This window comes from Lynx canadensis, chromosome A2, assembly GCF_007474595.2.
Source record: "Lynx canadensis isolate LIC74 chromosome A2, mLynCan4.pri.v2, whole genome shotgun sequence".
NCBI classification, from domain to species: domain Eukaryota; kingdom Metazoa; phylum Chordata; class Mammalia; order Carnivora; family Felidae; genus Lynx; species Lynx canadensis.
The window spans coordinates 109,054,736-109,070,872 of NC_044304.2; the positions used below are offsets into that span (position 1 = coordinate 109,054,736).

General features: G+C 36.7%; 1 protein-coding gene across 2 annotated transcripts in view; it reads left to right on the forward strand.

The window, feature by feature from the left end:
• The window catches only part of BZW2 (basic leucine zipper and W2 domains 2), a 63,843-nt gene that overhangs the window by 27,294 nt on the left and 20,412 nt on the right, over nucleotides 1-16,137 (forward strand). For both annotated transcript variants that reach the window (XM_030308049.1, XM_030308048.1), the window contains exons 3-6: nucleotides 4,235-4,411; nucleotides 9,250-9,353; nucleotides 11,734-11,799; nucleotides 15,144-15,279. In XM_030308049.1, coding sequence (XP_030163909.1) covers nucleotides 4,235-4,411; nucleotides 9,250-9,353; nucleotides 11,734-11,799; nucleotides 15,144-15,279 — 483 coding nt within the window. The remainder of the gene's footprint in view (nucleotides 1-4,234; nucleotides 4,412-9,249; nucleotides 9,354-11,733; nucleotides 11,800-15,143; nucleotides 15,280-16,137) is intronic.

The following is a 16,137-nucleotide window of genomic DNA, read 5'->3' on the forward strand; positions in this document are numbered from 1 at the left end:
GCTTAATGTTTTGCTTCTGGCATCAAAAGGACTTTTATCTCTTGTTCATGAAAAATAGTGTTCAATTTACGTCTGTCTTTATGGCATCTTATGCTGCGTGACTCTGACTGGTACTGGGAATGCCATTCTTCTCTGGTTCTTGTGCTGTGGTGTTAACCCCTTACAACTCATCCCTTCTACTAGATCAGGATAAACAGTGAGTCTATACAAACCAGGCAGGTGCTGTCTGGTTTTCAAGTAGTTTTTAATTGTATCACAGTCACGCGTTTTAAATAGTCAAAAGAATTCTGCAAGACATATGATAGAGACAGCAAATCTGATCCCCCAGAGAAATGCCTTCTGCTTTTTACGTGCTTCTTTTAATTTTTACATTCATGTAACCAAATACCATCCTTACATGGTTATTTCCTGACTTTCCTGTTTGTACTCTGGAAGATGAAGATTTAGCTCTCTTTCACGTGCAGACCTCTTCTCAATTCTTTCTCTGTGACACAGTTTTAGCTTGGCCACTATTTAGGGTTTATATTATTGAGACTTTATACCTGCTATTCATAGCTCAACTGTTATGCGGTTGGTTTGATCTATCTGAACATCATTTTATCTCTGGAGTTAACGTTTCATAATTTATCTTCCCTTTTTTGATGAGTTTTCTGTGCCTTAACACTAGTCAATACTAACCTTTCCCTTTGTTATGTAAATCTTCCAATACAAAAACTTTAGGAATTCTTATCCTCCATCATGTTAGACTCAGTGAAAAGCTCCCCTGGTCAGTTTGCTCCCTGGGCCTGCAGTACAGCTGTCAACATGAAATGTTTGAAATGTCTTTTCACCAGTGTCCTGGAGAATCCTATTTCCTGGCTCATGTCCTTTTTTCCTCCTTTTTCCTGGGATCTCCTGACATAAGATCACGAGTTATTCTCCCATTTATGGCCTAGTGTCTGCTTCAGTAGCTCTTTTAAAAAAGATTGTATGAGAAGCATCATTTTTGAGGCCTCAGGTGTCTCAAAATACATTTATCCAGCTTTTGTGCTGAGTTAACAGTTTGGCTGAACACTGAATTGTGGTTTCAAAATCGTTGTCCCTCAGAATTTTGAAGACATTTCATCTGGTTTCTGATATTTCTGTGGAGCAATTTAATGACATTCTGGTTTTTTGGTAGTTTGTATGTGATTTGGGTTTTTACCCCTGAAACTTCCAATAGCTGCCTTATTCCCAGTGTTGAGATTTCTCGATAATGTGTGAGCCTTGTTGTGGGCCCACTTTGAATCCTTGTGCTGGTGTCTAGACAGTTCTTTATTGGGAAACTCATGTCCTTCAACTCTGTAAAACTTTCTTGAAATTTTTAAATCATTCCTTTCCTTTTTGAAAAAAGAATTCTGAGGGCATCCAGCTGCTCGCTTGGTGGAGCGGGTAACTCTTGATCTTGGGGTTGTGAGTTTGAGCCCCGCCTTGGGTGTAGAGATTGCTTTAAAAAAATTCTCATTATGCTCATTATTTAAACATTTGACTTGTCTGCTCTTTTTCTTATTTTTTTGCACTTATTTTCTAGGTCTTTTTTTCTTGACTTTTTAAATCTAGTTTCTAAGAGATATTCTCAGCTTTGTCTTTCAGCTCTTACTGTTGAGTTTTTAACTTATTTTATCATACATTCCATTTCCAAGAACTCTTTTATTCATGAAATGTTTCTTTTCTTTATATAATATATTCTTCTTCCTCTCCTTTCCCTCTTCCCTTCTTAGAGTTGCAGTATCCACTTATCTCCCTAAAGGTATTTATGGTAAGATTTTTGTGAAGTCTCTGTTTCATCTTTTGCCCCTCCCTTTCCACACCCAACTCATTCTCCCTGAAGGGAAGGTAAAGGTGAAGAAGTCCTTTGAATTGAATCTTACTTTTACCTTTAATTTAGCTTTTTTTTTTTTCTGCCTCTTCTGACCTCCTCCAATTTATCATCTTCACTTTTCAACAGTGTATGATCCTTGCTTTGTTTAAGATCAGGTTTGTTTAAGGGGTGCTTGACTGGCTCAAGCAACTCTTGATAACTCTGGATCTGCAGGTCATGAGTTCAAGTACCACAGTGGGTGTAGAGATTACTAAAAAATAAAAATTAAAAAAAAAAAAAAAAAAAGATCTGACTCCAAATGACCTTCCACAAGAAGTCTCTCTAGAGTCTGCTGAGGATAGAAAGCTACATGTATTTTTATTCCCAAATCCTCTGAAGCCCTTTCAGGGCTTCTACAAATTCAAAAATATTGTCATTATAATGCTAGGATATTATTTGTCTCTTCTACATGTTTACTCTGGTTTATGGTGGTTTCCCAGAGGCTACATGATGTGTGATATTACAGTGGGTATGGGACTCCATCTGTCTGCTATTAAGCCAGGTGTTAAAGAGATTCAAGAAAGCCTGGTTCATACTAATTTTTTTTTATTTGATAAATATTTTTTTAATTTTCTGGTTTAATTTCTATAAAGTAAGTATCCATAGGTATAACCTCCTTACACAAAAATGCTCTTTGGAATCCTCAATACTTTTTTTTTTTTTTAGTAATTTTATTTTGTAGCTTCTTTTTAATGTTTATTTTTAAGACAGAGACAAACAGAGTGTGATACAGGGAAGGGGCAGAGAGAGAAGGAGACACAGAATTTGAAGCAGGCTCCAGGCTCTGAGCTGTCAGCACAGAGTCCAACATGGGGCTCAAACCTATGAACAGAGATCATGACCTGAGCCGAAGTTGAACACTTAACCGACTGAGCCACCCAGGCGCCCCTGAATCCTCAGTACTTTTTGTAAAGGGTGGCAAAGGGTCATGAGACCAAAAAGACTGAGAGCGTCTGCTCTGAAGCTATAAATATACATATCTAGCTCATGATATATATTAAATATTTTAAGTGCCCTGGAATAACTTACCTTGTAAAAAGAGACGTCCCTCCAAGAAATAACAAGTGTTAATGTAGATGTGGAGAAAAGGAAATCCTCATGAAATGTTGGTGGGAATATAAAGTGGCACAGTCACTATGGAAAACAGGTTGGGAGTTCCTCAAAAAATTTAGAACTGAAGAAAACTGAACTAAAAAAATTTAATCTGAAGAAAATGAAAACAGTAATTCAAAAAGATATATGCGCCCCCCCCCATGTTCATTGCAGTATTATTTGCAATAGTCAAGATCTGGAAGCACCCTAAGTGTTTATTGATGGATGAATGGATTAACCAATGTGGTATATACATATGTAATAGAATATTATTGAGCCATAAAGAGAGGGAAATCTTGCCATTGGAAACAACATGGATATACCTGACGGCATTATGATAAATGAAACAAGTCAGAAAAAGACAAATACCATATGATCTTACTTAGGTGTGAAGTCTTTCAAAACAAAACAAAAAACCCCAAACTGGTAGAAAACAGATTGGTGGTTGCCGGAGGCAGAGAGGGAGGGGTGGGCACAATGAGTGAAGGTAGTCAAAAGGAACAAACTTCCAGTTATAAAATAAATAAGTCCCAGGGATGTAATGTACAGTAGTTAATGATACAGTACGGTATAAGAGAAAGTTGTTAGGAGAGTAGATCTTACAAGTTCTCATTGTAAGAAAAAAAAATCTAGCAATGCATGGTGGTGGATATTAACTAGACTTATTGTGGTAATCATTTTGCAAAATATATAAAATTGAATCATTATGTTGTATATCTGAAAGTAGTATGTCAATTATAGAATTGATATATTGATGATTGAAACTTATGTTATATGTTAATAATAAAAATAATTTAAAAAAGATATGTCCCTCTTTATTTCCTCCCTCCTAACCTTTGTTTATTTATATATTCTCCTTTATTCTTAGGCAGTTGTCCCTGGATCATTTTCTTTATCTCAGATGAAACAAACTTTTAAGTTTTGATTGTTCTACTTTATTTTTTTTTCAGATGGTTAGGATTAGTAGATTGCATTGGCCTATTCTCTGAATGACATAAATGAGCAGTTATTAATTCTATTATGTATTAGATAGAATTAATGTATTTTTTGGCACCTCTAAATAGAAAGTAAATTACTTGATTTAATAAATGTTTAAACAAGGGGTTGAGAACATTGAAATCTAGTAGAAGAACTTAGTTGTCTTCAAACTTTTAAATAATTACACTGTCAAATAAAGAACAATGAACCAAAGAAATGCATAGTTGCTTTTGGGATAGAATGTGTTTAAAAAAAAAAAAGAATAATTTGTAACATTTATTTTAGATGAAAAAGAGAAATTCGAACCCACGGTCTTCAGGGATACACTTGTCCAGGGGCTTAATGAAGCTGGTGATGACCTTGAGGCTGTAGCCAAGTTTCTGGATTCCACAGGCTCAAGATTAGATTATCGCCGCTATGCAGACACACTCTTTGATATCCTGGTGGCTGGCAGTATGCTTGGTAAGCCATGCATTATAGCTTCTTCTTTAGCACTTTAAATTCCATTGAAATAGTTTCTTACAAGATAAAATCTTTATAAGTTTACATTTATGAGAGTTGGTAAAAAAAAATGCAAATGGGAGTGTCTATGATTTTTACCTTGTTTACCATTTGGGATGGTAATGTGGCTGTAGAAACAGTTATTTGTTAAGAGAGGCACAGAAATGATGGTTTTTGTTAATGTTACAACACGGCTACTTTGCTTTATAGCTAAAGGACAGCTTCCTCATGTGTCCCTAATTCAAAATGTTTCTGGAACAAAGTCTGCTTTTGTATGTCACCAGTTTCTTCCAGTATATTTAATTAACCCCCAAATGCCCTAGCACCCTTTCCCTTAAAGCCCACCCTTTTTCCATGCAGTGAAATGTAACCCTCCGTTTTTCCTTAAATTCTGATTAATCCAAAAAAATGTCAGAAATATAGTTTAAATCTGGTTTTTAAAAATATGTACTTGTGAGTATATAGCTAAAAGGATTAAAGGTAGAAGTTTGAAAATTATTAAAGTTAGTTTCTTTTTCTTTTTTTTTTCTTTTTTTTAATATGAAATTTATTGTCAAATTGGTTTCCATACAACACCCAGTGCTCATCCCAAAAGGTACCCTCCTCAGTACGCATCACCCACCCTCCCCGCCCTCCCACCCCCCATCAACCCTCAGTTTGTTCTCAGTTTGTAAGAGTCTCTTATGCTTTGGCTCTCTCCCACTCTAACCTCTTTCTTTTTTTCCTTCCCCTCCACCATGGACTTCTGCTAAGTTTCTCAGGATCCACATAAGAGTGAAAACATATGGTATCTGTCTTTCTCTGTATGGCTTATTTCACTTAGCATCACACTCTCCAGTTCCATCCACATTGCTACAAAAGTTAAAGTTAGTTTAAAAGCAAAATAAAAATAATAGAGCAGAGGCATCAAGGTAGAAGGCTTTTCTAAGTGACATGGTATATTGATCTAAATGTTGATTAGGTATCATAATGACCCATTGTTCCTCTCATGTTTATTCTTAGAACTTAGTTTGTGTAATCAGTTTGTGTGGTAACCATAAATCACTAGAAGTGGTCCAATCCTCTAGGCCAGTGATTTGCAACTACTGAGGGGACATTTGCAAATGTGTGAAAGTGTTTGGGTTGCTATAAAGACTTGGTAGTGGAGGCATGCATGCCACCTACTTTGCAAGGGGAACTCAGTACAATGAAAATTTGCCCTACCCAGTGCGCTATCAGTGCCTTTCATTGAGAAACAGTGTGTAAGCCAGCCTACTTTAGGACAAAGTGTGTACTTTCATCCATTTTGAGGTATAGCCACATTTTAATTCCTCCTTCTGAGAAATCTTTCCATTTTGGTACGCGGGCTCTAATTACTACCAGGCTCCTTTTGATCTGTATTGCTGCTTTATTTTTTTGTTGTTACTATTTGTAAAGATCTCACATCATCACTGTGGATCATTCAAATCCAAGCATAAGAACTGTATGTATTGGGGGCGCCTGGGTGGCGCAGTCGGTTAAGCGTCCGACTTCGGCTCAGGTCACGATCTCGCGGTATGTGGGTTCGAGCCCCGCGTCGGGCTCTGGGCTGACTGCTCAGAGCCTGGAGCCTGTTTCCGATTCTGTGTCTCCCTCTCTCTCTGCCCCTCCCCCCGTTCATGCTCTCTCTCTCTCTCTCTGTCCCAAAAATAAATAAACGTTGAAAAAAAAATTAAAAAAAAAATTTGTTTTAACATTTATTTATTATTTTTGAGACAGAGAGAGACAGAGCGTGAACGGGGGGAGGGGCAGAGAGAGAGGGAGACACAGAATCGGAAACAGGCTCCAGGCTCTGAGCAGTCAGCCCAGAGCCCGACGCGGGGCTCGAACCCACATACCGCGAGATCGTGACCTGAGCCGAAGTCGGACGCTTAACCGACTGCGCCACCCAGGCGCCCCTAAAACAAAATTTTTTTAAAGAACTATATGTATTGTGTTCAAGTGCCATTACCTAGAGACAACTGTTATTAATATTTTGGCTAATTCCATTCTAGAAATCTCTTTACCTACATATGCTAATTTTTGAGAATGGGATGATATTATACAAATAAGATACTCTGTATGACTGTTTTGTATTTATTCAGCAATATGTTGTTGCCTTTCATACCTATGAGTGTTACCTTGAATGATTTCCAAAAGAACCAAAATCATACTGATTTTGAATCATATTTAATTTGTTCCTAGTTTCATTGTAAGCACAATATATAATCAGTATCTGTATACACATAGCTTTGTACCTTTATCTAATTATGTCTTTATATATTTAGCAAGGGATAAATGAATTGAAGAATAGAGATATCTATGTCTATCTTTGTCTACCTGTCTATCAGAGAGGCACCAGCCCTCAAAAAGAAGATTCTAATTAACATTGTATCGAAAATGGTGTTCTGTTTATCTACACCTTTAGCAACATTAGGTACTCTTATGCTTTTCAGTTTTTTAGGTGTTTGCCATTTAGGTAAGTGATATTTACATTCAAAATTTTTAAATTAATAGTGAAGTTGAATATTTTCTGATGCAATGATTGGCTTTTGTATTTCATGAATTACGATATACTTTCATTGGTGCACTGCTAAATTCTATGCAAGACTTCAATGAGTTTTGGTACTTGCCAAAGTCACATGTGACTGTATAAGTCAATCCTATAGACCTTTTTCAGTTCTTCGTGCCCTCCTGGCAGTACTGCTGACCCTCCTGTCATTCTTGAAATGTTTACTTTCTTCCCCTACATGAGACCATGTGTTTCTCTGAATGCCTCTTACCTGACTCTTGGGTTTCCATATTACTGCCCCCATATATCTGTTAAATTATCTGTATACTTTGCTTTGATGATCTCAAAGCGTCATTGACCATCTATATAAGGATGATCAGCAAATTTATATCTGTAGCTCAGATTTCATTCCTTCACTCTACCTCCATACATCTAAGAAGGTAAGGCCAAAGGTATGGTAAGACTTAGGAGCACAGCCAGTAAAACCCCCAGGTACCTACCGAGGCCAGACCTTTGATATAATGAATAAACCCAGCCAGGCACATTCTTTTTATATAAATATTTTCTTTACTTATTGAGTATGGGAATTTTCTTAACACCTACCCCAAAATTTACCTTCTTCCATTGTTCTTAAAACAATAGTCATCTTGGTTTTTCAGTTGTGTTTTTTGAAGAGTAGATACAAGAAATATTTTTCTTTTCTTTTAACTTACATTTTGAGGAAAATAGCAGGCTCACCAAAATTTTAGAAAGGGCAATTAATTCTTTGTCCCAATATCAGAGGGAAAAAAATTTTAATGCAAGCTGTAGCAATATTATTCATGTATAACATGTTTTGTATAAGAATACAATTTTTAAAACTTACCTCTAAAAGAAAAGACTATAGATTTAATTTCAATTATATAACTAACTTCTGTCAGATAGGAGTCATTAGCCTGGAGTTTTTAGAAGATTATCATCTTAATAAAATTTTGTTCCAGGTGGTTGTTTTCATTACAGAGGGCTAATTAAATCTTATGCATAAATTAATTGCATGAAAATAGATTCCTGAAGGAGCTCACTTTTCTAAAAAGTAATTTGCTTATGAAATGGTATGCTGGAATCTGAAAAAGTTTGGCTAGGTGTAGCACTTTTCATCCAAAGATCTGAAATCACGAGTTAAATAAAGGCAGTTACATAAATGCATAAAGGAAGTAGCTGGTACAAGTGTATATTCTCCAAATATGTGTTGAGTATATGGAAGACATTAGTCTAACTTGGCTTATTCAAACCTTCTAGAATCCTACCCTAATTAAAATGAAGTACAATCAGAGAACAAAAATACCTAGTATGGATTCTGTTCTTCTCATCAGCCAGTGTTTCTAATGGCCATGATTGAAACTTACAGGAGGAGCCTTTGAATATAGAAAGTTGAGTCATAGGAAAAAAATGCATTCTTTTATGCTAGTCCATTTATTCCATGATATTGTATAGGCCAAGGGGGAAAAAGACGGTAGAGAATAAAATACACTTTCCTAGCCAACACAGCTGCCTGATGACCAAATGCAAATAGCGAGCGGTTGAAGTGTATACTGTTCAACCCTGCATGGATAATTGGGCTACTGGAGGAGGGAACAGTTTTAATACCTACTCAAGTAGAAACCAACAAGGTCTAAGGGAGCCTGAGTAGCTCAGTCAGGTAAGCATCCGACTCCGGCTCAGGTCATGATCTTGCGGTTCATGGGTTCGAACCCCATGTTGGGCTCTGTGCTGACAGCTCAGAGCCTGGAGCCCACTTTGGATTCTGTGTCTCCGTCTCTCCCGCACTTGCTCGCTCTCTCTCTCTCTCTCTCAAAAATAAATAGACATTAAAAAAAAAAGTTAAGAAACTAACAAGGTCTACAAGAGCCAGGTTCTGGCCAGTCTCAGTGTTGGTGAAGTGGAGTCTGGCAAAATATTATCAAACCTAAAAAGTGAACCATGTCCTGATGTCAGAAACACCAGGAACTACATTGAGAATAAATGAGTCCAGACTTAGAATGTTAGGAGCCTGGTGAAGTCAAGGATCTAGAACAATAATCTCACACACTATGGTAGTAGTGTGAAATGGAACAACCAGTTTGCATTAGATTAGAAACATAAACATAACAACATATGTATCTACATGTACACCTCATCCTATCAATTTTTATGTGATTTTTAGATTTTACCCACTTTTACTGTTTTCCTTGAGGTGCAGGAATTCATCTGCTCCGTAAATGTTCCTCTCATTTCAGTATTGTGTTAACTGTAATTACCTTTGTTTTTTCAGCCCCTGGAGGAACACGCATAGATGACGGAGACAAGACCAAGATGACCAACCACTGTGTGTTTTCAGCAAATGAAGATCATGAAACCATCCGAAATTATGCTCAGGTAAAGCCAATCACTGAGAGATTGTTGTGTGAGGAGGGAGACATCTGAACAGGATTTAGGGAAACCTTAGGTTCAGAAATTCTACAGGCCACTTTTTCGGTAGAAATGTTAGAAAACTCTTGCACATATGAAAAGATACTCAATTGCATTCTTAGTAAGCAGTGGATATTAAAACTTAGCTAAGGTAGATTTATTTTATATATATATATATATATATTTTTTTTTTTTTTTTTTTTTTTTTTTTTTTCTTTTTTGCCTCTCATCTGTACAGAACACAAGGAATCAGAGGCTCACATAAATTCTGGTGAGAGTATAAATTGGTCCAAACTTCAGGGAGAGCACTTTGGCACTATCTTTCCAAACTAAAACTGCACATTCCCTTTGACCTAGCAACTCCACGTCTAGGACTTCACTCTCAGATGTGCTTGCATGTGTGTAGAATGACGCATACACATACGATGGGAGTTATCAGTGATGCTTGTAATAGTATCAAAGGTTGGAAACAGCATAGAAGTCTATCAGTAGAGTACTCATTAAAATTTTCTAATTCATATTAGATATGAATGTAGCTATTCATAGCTATATTAGCTATATTAGATTATCATGTAGCTATTAACAAGAAAGAGACAAGAAGATATTTGTAATTTGCAATATCTATGAGGGATTCATATCAGGATTAAATAAAAAAAAAATGCAAGTCACTAGAGAAGAAGACAAGCTGCCTATTAGGAAGAGACGTAGGCATTTCAAAGAAGAGGAAACACAAGGCTCCCCCAAATCAGATGAAGACATAATCAAACCTACTAGTAATTCGGGAAATGGAAGTAAAATCATGATATTGTTTTGCATTTATTAGATCGGTAAAAAAATAAAATTAGAAGTCTTTAGGCCCTAATGAAGGTCTGGACGTTGCAGGACTGTAGAATGGAGCAACCTAGTAAACGTTAACACTATAGAGCTGAACGTACATGCATCATGAGTAGCTGGTTCCTGTTCTATCACGGACCTGTGTTAACAGCCAGTTGCTCTCAGCTAGACTACAAGGGCAAGTACTAGGACTCGAGTGATGGTGTAAACTGGAAATCAAATTTATTGGATCTCAATACCATTTATTCTTTTTCCTTATTGCATACTACTTCCCTGCCTGGGCTACTATTTCCTCATAAAGGGCAGCACTGTAATCTTTACTCTTGTACCCCATCTTGATCACATTAGGGGATAATCTAAACTAAAAGTTTTAGATGACAGTGTATTGTGTGTATAGAAGAAAAAGGAATTAGGGGCACCTAAGTGGCTTAGTCAATTAAGCATCTGACTTTGGCTCAGGTCATGATCTCGCCTTTCATGAGTTCGAGCCCCCACGTTGGGCTCTGTGCTAACAGCTCAGAGCCTGGAGCCTGCTTCAAATTCTGTGTCTCCCTGTCTCTCAGTCCTTCCCCCACTCACACACTCTCCCTCTCAACAATAAATAAACATTAAAAAAAGAGAGAGAGAAAGGAATTAGATTCAGAAATCGTTTTCAATTATAAAAATAATCAATATTTATGAAAATCTCTATTTAAATAAGAACACTTATTATTCTATTCAGGCTACCTTGACAAAATACCATAGACTGGGATTTCTATAAAACAATAGAATTTCATTATTCACAGTTCAGAAGGCTGGGAAGTGTACATTTAAGGTGCCAGCTAATTTGGTTCCTGGAATAGTCTCTCTTATGGCTCTTATAAGGCCATCAGTTCTATCAGGTTAGGGCCCTACCCTTATGACCTCATTTAACCACCTCCTAAAGTCTCTACTTGCACATATAGTCACATTGGAAGTTAAGTCTTCAACATATGAATTTAATGGGAATACAAACGTTCATTTCACTTAAATAAACAGCCTAGAATTCCACTGACACACTTACAAACCCTGTTTGTGGGTTCTAACTAGATGGGGTGGGGGGGAGGCAGTAATCCTTTATTACTATGAAGTTATACCAAGTTTTGCTTGTCTTCTAAAGACGTCTTTGTGTCCTCCCAGAGTACAATGTGTCTGAGGTCTTCTCTCTCCATCGTATCCATGGTCTCTGTGATTATATGTCACCCCCTTCATTTCCTATTGCCTTTCTCTGCATCTCGCAGGTTTAACATTATTGTGTTTTTATCAGCGTTATTTTTGGTTTCTCACATGTTATACTTTTGGTTGAATTTCTTTTATTGTTATGTACACATTGATCACATTTCCCCCCTTGTTATAACTCCTTTGAAATGCTTACAGTTCTTTTACAGTTATCTTTTTACTATAGGGCCATGTTGTGATTATGGTGACTTTCTACACCTCCTATTGTCTTTTAAACTTGTTTACATAATATTGAATGGTTCTGTTTTATGTTTAGGTCTTCAATAAACTCATCAGGAGATATAAGTATTTGGAAAAAGCATTTGAGGATGAAATGAAGAAGGTAAAAATTCAAATGTAATGCCTTACCTGTTTAAAGTAATGAAAGGGAGGGGGATGAAAATAGTTCATTTACACCGATAGTGCAGAAGTGCCAGGGACATAGTAAGTTTTTTAAAAATGTTTGTTGAATGAATGAGTACAGCAGGTCATTAGCTAATTGCTATAGGGGAACATACACGATTAGCCTAGATTTTGTTCATTCATCTTTATGTAAGACCACATACTTTGCTCTATAGGAGTGGTTTTATAAGCATCTGATCCTTGACCTTGCAGAGCTTAAAAATAAAAACTAGAGTTTCCAAATATGCAAGAAAAATAAATATATCAAGGGGGAAATCTAGATGTGGTGATTTAAGCAATTAAAGCATGTGAAGGAGTATATGACACAACAGCTAATACCCAGTAAAATTCTTTAATTTTCACAAATACAGTCTGGCAAAGAGGATAAAAGCACATCTTTGGAGATAATCTGTGGGTGTAAGTCTCAGTGGTGTTTCTCACTGTAAAAAGCTGCAGTAAGATGCCATACCTTAGGATTGCTGTAGGAATCAATGAGATCACATATAAGGTACTTAATAGAGTAAGTGGCCTCTAGTAAGTAGCAAAATAAATAGTAGCACCTCATTAAAGAAGACCTCCTTTCTGTCATTGCAACATGTTCCCTCTTGAAATTTGTAACTCTTGTGTGTGTGTGTATGTAGCACTCACTACATTAACTTGTTACAGATTTGCATGTTGCTTGATCATTATTTACAATTTTAGAAAATCTGCTAAATTATAAACCAAGGGAATAAAGGAACCATAGCATCTACTTTACTACTTATTCGCTTCCCCATGTTCAAGGCAGATCCATACATCATGAACATTTGACAGTAAAATCCCTTTGTAAAACAATTTGCATTCTCTGTGACTCCATTTTCCCATTTCTTAAGAATAGTTCAGCATGGATACATAAAACTGTATGTATAAAGATGTTTATCACAGTTTGGAGAAATAAGCTAAGTGTGCATTAATGGGAGACTGATTAGTTAAATTCTGGTCTGTCCCTACCATGGAATACTGTACAGTCATGTAAACAATGGAGGGTAACCACATGAATTGATTGGGGAAAATGTCCATGATAAATTGTTATGTGAAATAGGTGCGGAGCAGCCATTTGGTAGTTTAACTTCAGGCAAATTACTTCATTTCTATCTGCCTCAGTTTACTTTTCTGTAAAGTGAAGATCAAGGCTGGTGTAGATTTCAATACACAGAAAGTATTCAGAAAAATAGCTGGTACCCTTGGCAAGTTTCAGCTGTCATCAATGAATAATTCAGTAAAAACAATACATGTTCACACATATAGTTATTTATATGATATATAGAGGTATATAAGTACATTTAAAAATCTGGAAGGACACATCAAATAGTTATTAATGAACACAACAGTTATTAATTCTAAGGAAGCAGGATTAGAGAGGAAATCACATTTTTATATTATTCTGTAGTGATAGATATTATTGTACTAGCATGTATTACTTTTATAAATATGAAAAAAAATTTAAATGGAAAAAAATGTCCATTACATTGCTAGGTGTCTAGAAAATAACAAGCACCTGATTAAACAGAGGAATGGATATAACAGGGAGGGAGAATGTAAAGCCTTTAAATGACATTTTACCGCTTTTGTCTAATAATACCACTTATGCTTTTCTTAGCTCATTTGTAACTTGAAAATTTCCTTACTATTTTATTCACGTGATGTATATGTATGCTTCAAGAATGATTTATTTTTCGTAGTATATCCATTTTAAAAGGAATATTGTGAAGTACAGGCAGCATCAGATTTTAATGTTGATTAATACAATTGATCAATGAGAATATGAATTTAAGAAAAAGATGTAACTTTTGTACTATTTTAATGAATGAGAGTATATTGATGGGCTTAAAAAGTAGTGTTTAATATTTTATTTTGGGAGCCATTTTTCATTGTTCACTTGAATCTGAATCATCTTTTCAATCAGAGGGAAAGGCCAGATTGATACAAAGTGTCTATGATTTTGTCAGTTCTTTTACTGTGTCCCATTCCTGGTATTCCCTGGAGCTTTACACACTGATACTCTCATTCCCTCCATGTTTTTTTATGAACTTTGAAGGTGGCTTTGTTTTTAATTCACTGACACTTTAATAGGCATAACCTGGGAGTGAAATGGACTAGTTTGATTCCAGTTCTGCCACTTACTCATTACTCATAATACAAATATTTAGACTCACATAACTTCTCTGTAATGTAATAATCCTTTAACTGTCAAGGATAGTAAGTTAATATTGCCCTACCCACTGTACAGAGTTAATGGCATTTCATTGGTGCAAAGAAATGAGAAAGTGAGCAAGGCCCCAGTAGTGATATTGAGCCCCGGGGATCTCAGTAACGTGCCTAAGAACTGATGAACTAGAGAAAATAGCCTGGAATAGAGTCAGATCAATGCGGGGGGGGGGGGGGGGGTTGGGGGGGGTAGCCTTAAGAAAGAGGAGGGTACTCCACATGACTGAGAACTCATAGAATGAAAAATGGGAAACAGGGTATAATCACCTTTGCTTTGGTTCTCCTTTAACCATCCTGAGGTTGCTACTTTCTCAATTGCCCCCTCTGAAATTGCTCTTTCCAACTCACATCAGAGGGCTTTTCTTTCTTAAGAGGCTTTGTCATATCCTCCATTACCTCATCACCAGGGCTGCTAAGACTGCATGCTCTAAGAAATACCGAGTTTGAATCTTGTTATTTTGGAAAGAGCAGCAGAAACTTAGAAAACCCCTTTCTCATGCAAGTCTTGTTTTAAAGAATATTATATGCTCTGAACTCAGAAAAATATATGCTGATGTCAAAGCTTAGTGACTTTCCCTGTTTTTTGTGTGTGGTACGGTGTAACAAACCCCAAGAAAATGGGTAGCTATAGTATGGGGACAAGGGCACCCCCAACACTGAAAAATACGAAGGACAATAATATATTTCAGTAAATGTTCTGCTCATTATGTAAAACTTACCCTTTCTTCTGTACAAAGTCCAATGTAAATTTTTTATGTAACCTATTCACACCATTCTCCATATGTCTCTTTTTGTTCCCATGGATGTTATCTATAGCTACGCGTAAGTGAACTTGGAAGCAAGGAACTGTGCCTGAGAAAGTCACTTTCCTTAGCATCCAGTTTATAAGTGAGCACGCGCATGTGTTTCTGATGGGTAATACTTACGCTGTGTGTACGACCGACTCGTCTGCCATTCAGCCATGCATGTACCTTGTCTGTTATTTTCCTACCTTAGTCCTTTGCTTTATAGACCTGGTTTCTTTTGTTTGACCCACAGCTTCTCCTCTTCCTTAAAGCCTTTTCCGAAACAGAGCAGACAAAGTTGGCAATGCTGTCGGGGATCCTGCTGGGCAACGGCACCCTTCCCGCGACCATCCTCACCAGTCTGTTCACCGACAGCTTAGTCAAAGAAGGTAATGACGCTTGCGTTTTCTTACCTGTCATGTGTAAAAAGACAAGTAAAGCCACAGATGATTAGAAAAGTCCCGGCAACTCCTCTTAGTGTTCTCTCCTACCCACCCATCATCCATATGAGCGAATGTGTGTATGTCTTTAAACAATAAGAATTGTACATGTTTACTGGAGGAAACTGGAAGAAAAAATATGCACACTTGTACAAAGACAAAAACTATTAATGAACTGAATTTCAGGGTGTAAGGCTTAATGCCTGGATCAAATACCCTGAAGTGGATGTCGTCCAAACTGTTTCTCTCAATGTAGTTGCCACTGGCATATTTTGATGGGAGAATGCTTCATTGTACTTTGTGGGGCATTTAAACTGCCAGGCTCTAGCACCCACCTCTATTTAGTGTAATGAAAAAAGGCCCCTTCATGTTCTCAAATGCCCCCCCACCAGACTGTTATTTTGCTGGTTAGGACCGTTCTTCTAAACCGTTACCTCTCAAAGTCTTGTGTTCGATGTTCATTTTGATCCCATTTTTAAGATATTCATTATCTCAGTTTTAGAAAGAAGTCCAGATGGTGGCATCGAAGTCTCGCTTTAATTTTAAGGCAGTAAGAGTTTGATAGGCATATATACAATCACTTGGTTATGGAATAAAACAAAAGTGGGCTCTTGGAGGAGGATAATGATATTCGAGTTATAATGCAACACAAAACAAAGAGTTATTTTTTCCTTAAAAATAAAAGAGCTTTTGTGAACACATCTGTTTCTTCTTAGAACTTAGTTTCTCTCCTACAAATGTTGAAGTCCCAGCCTCGTTCATGCCTGCAGTGAAATGGATTGTAGTTTTCTTGTAGCTGAGAAAAGA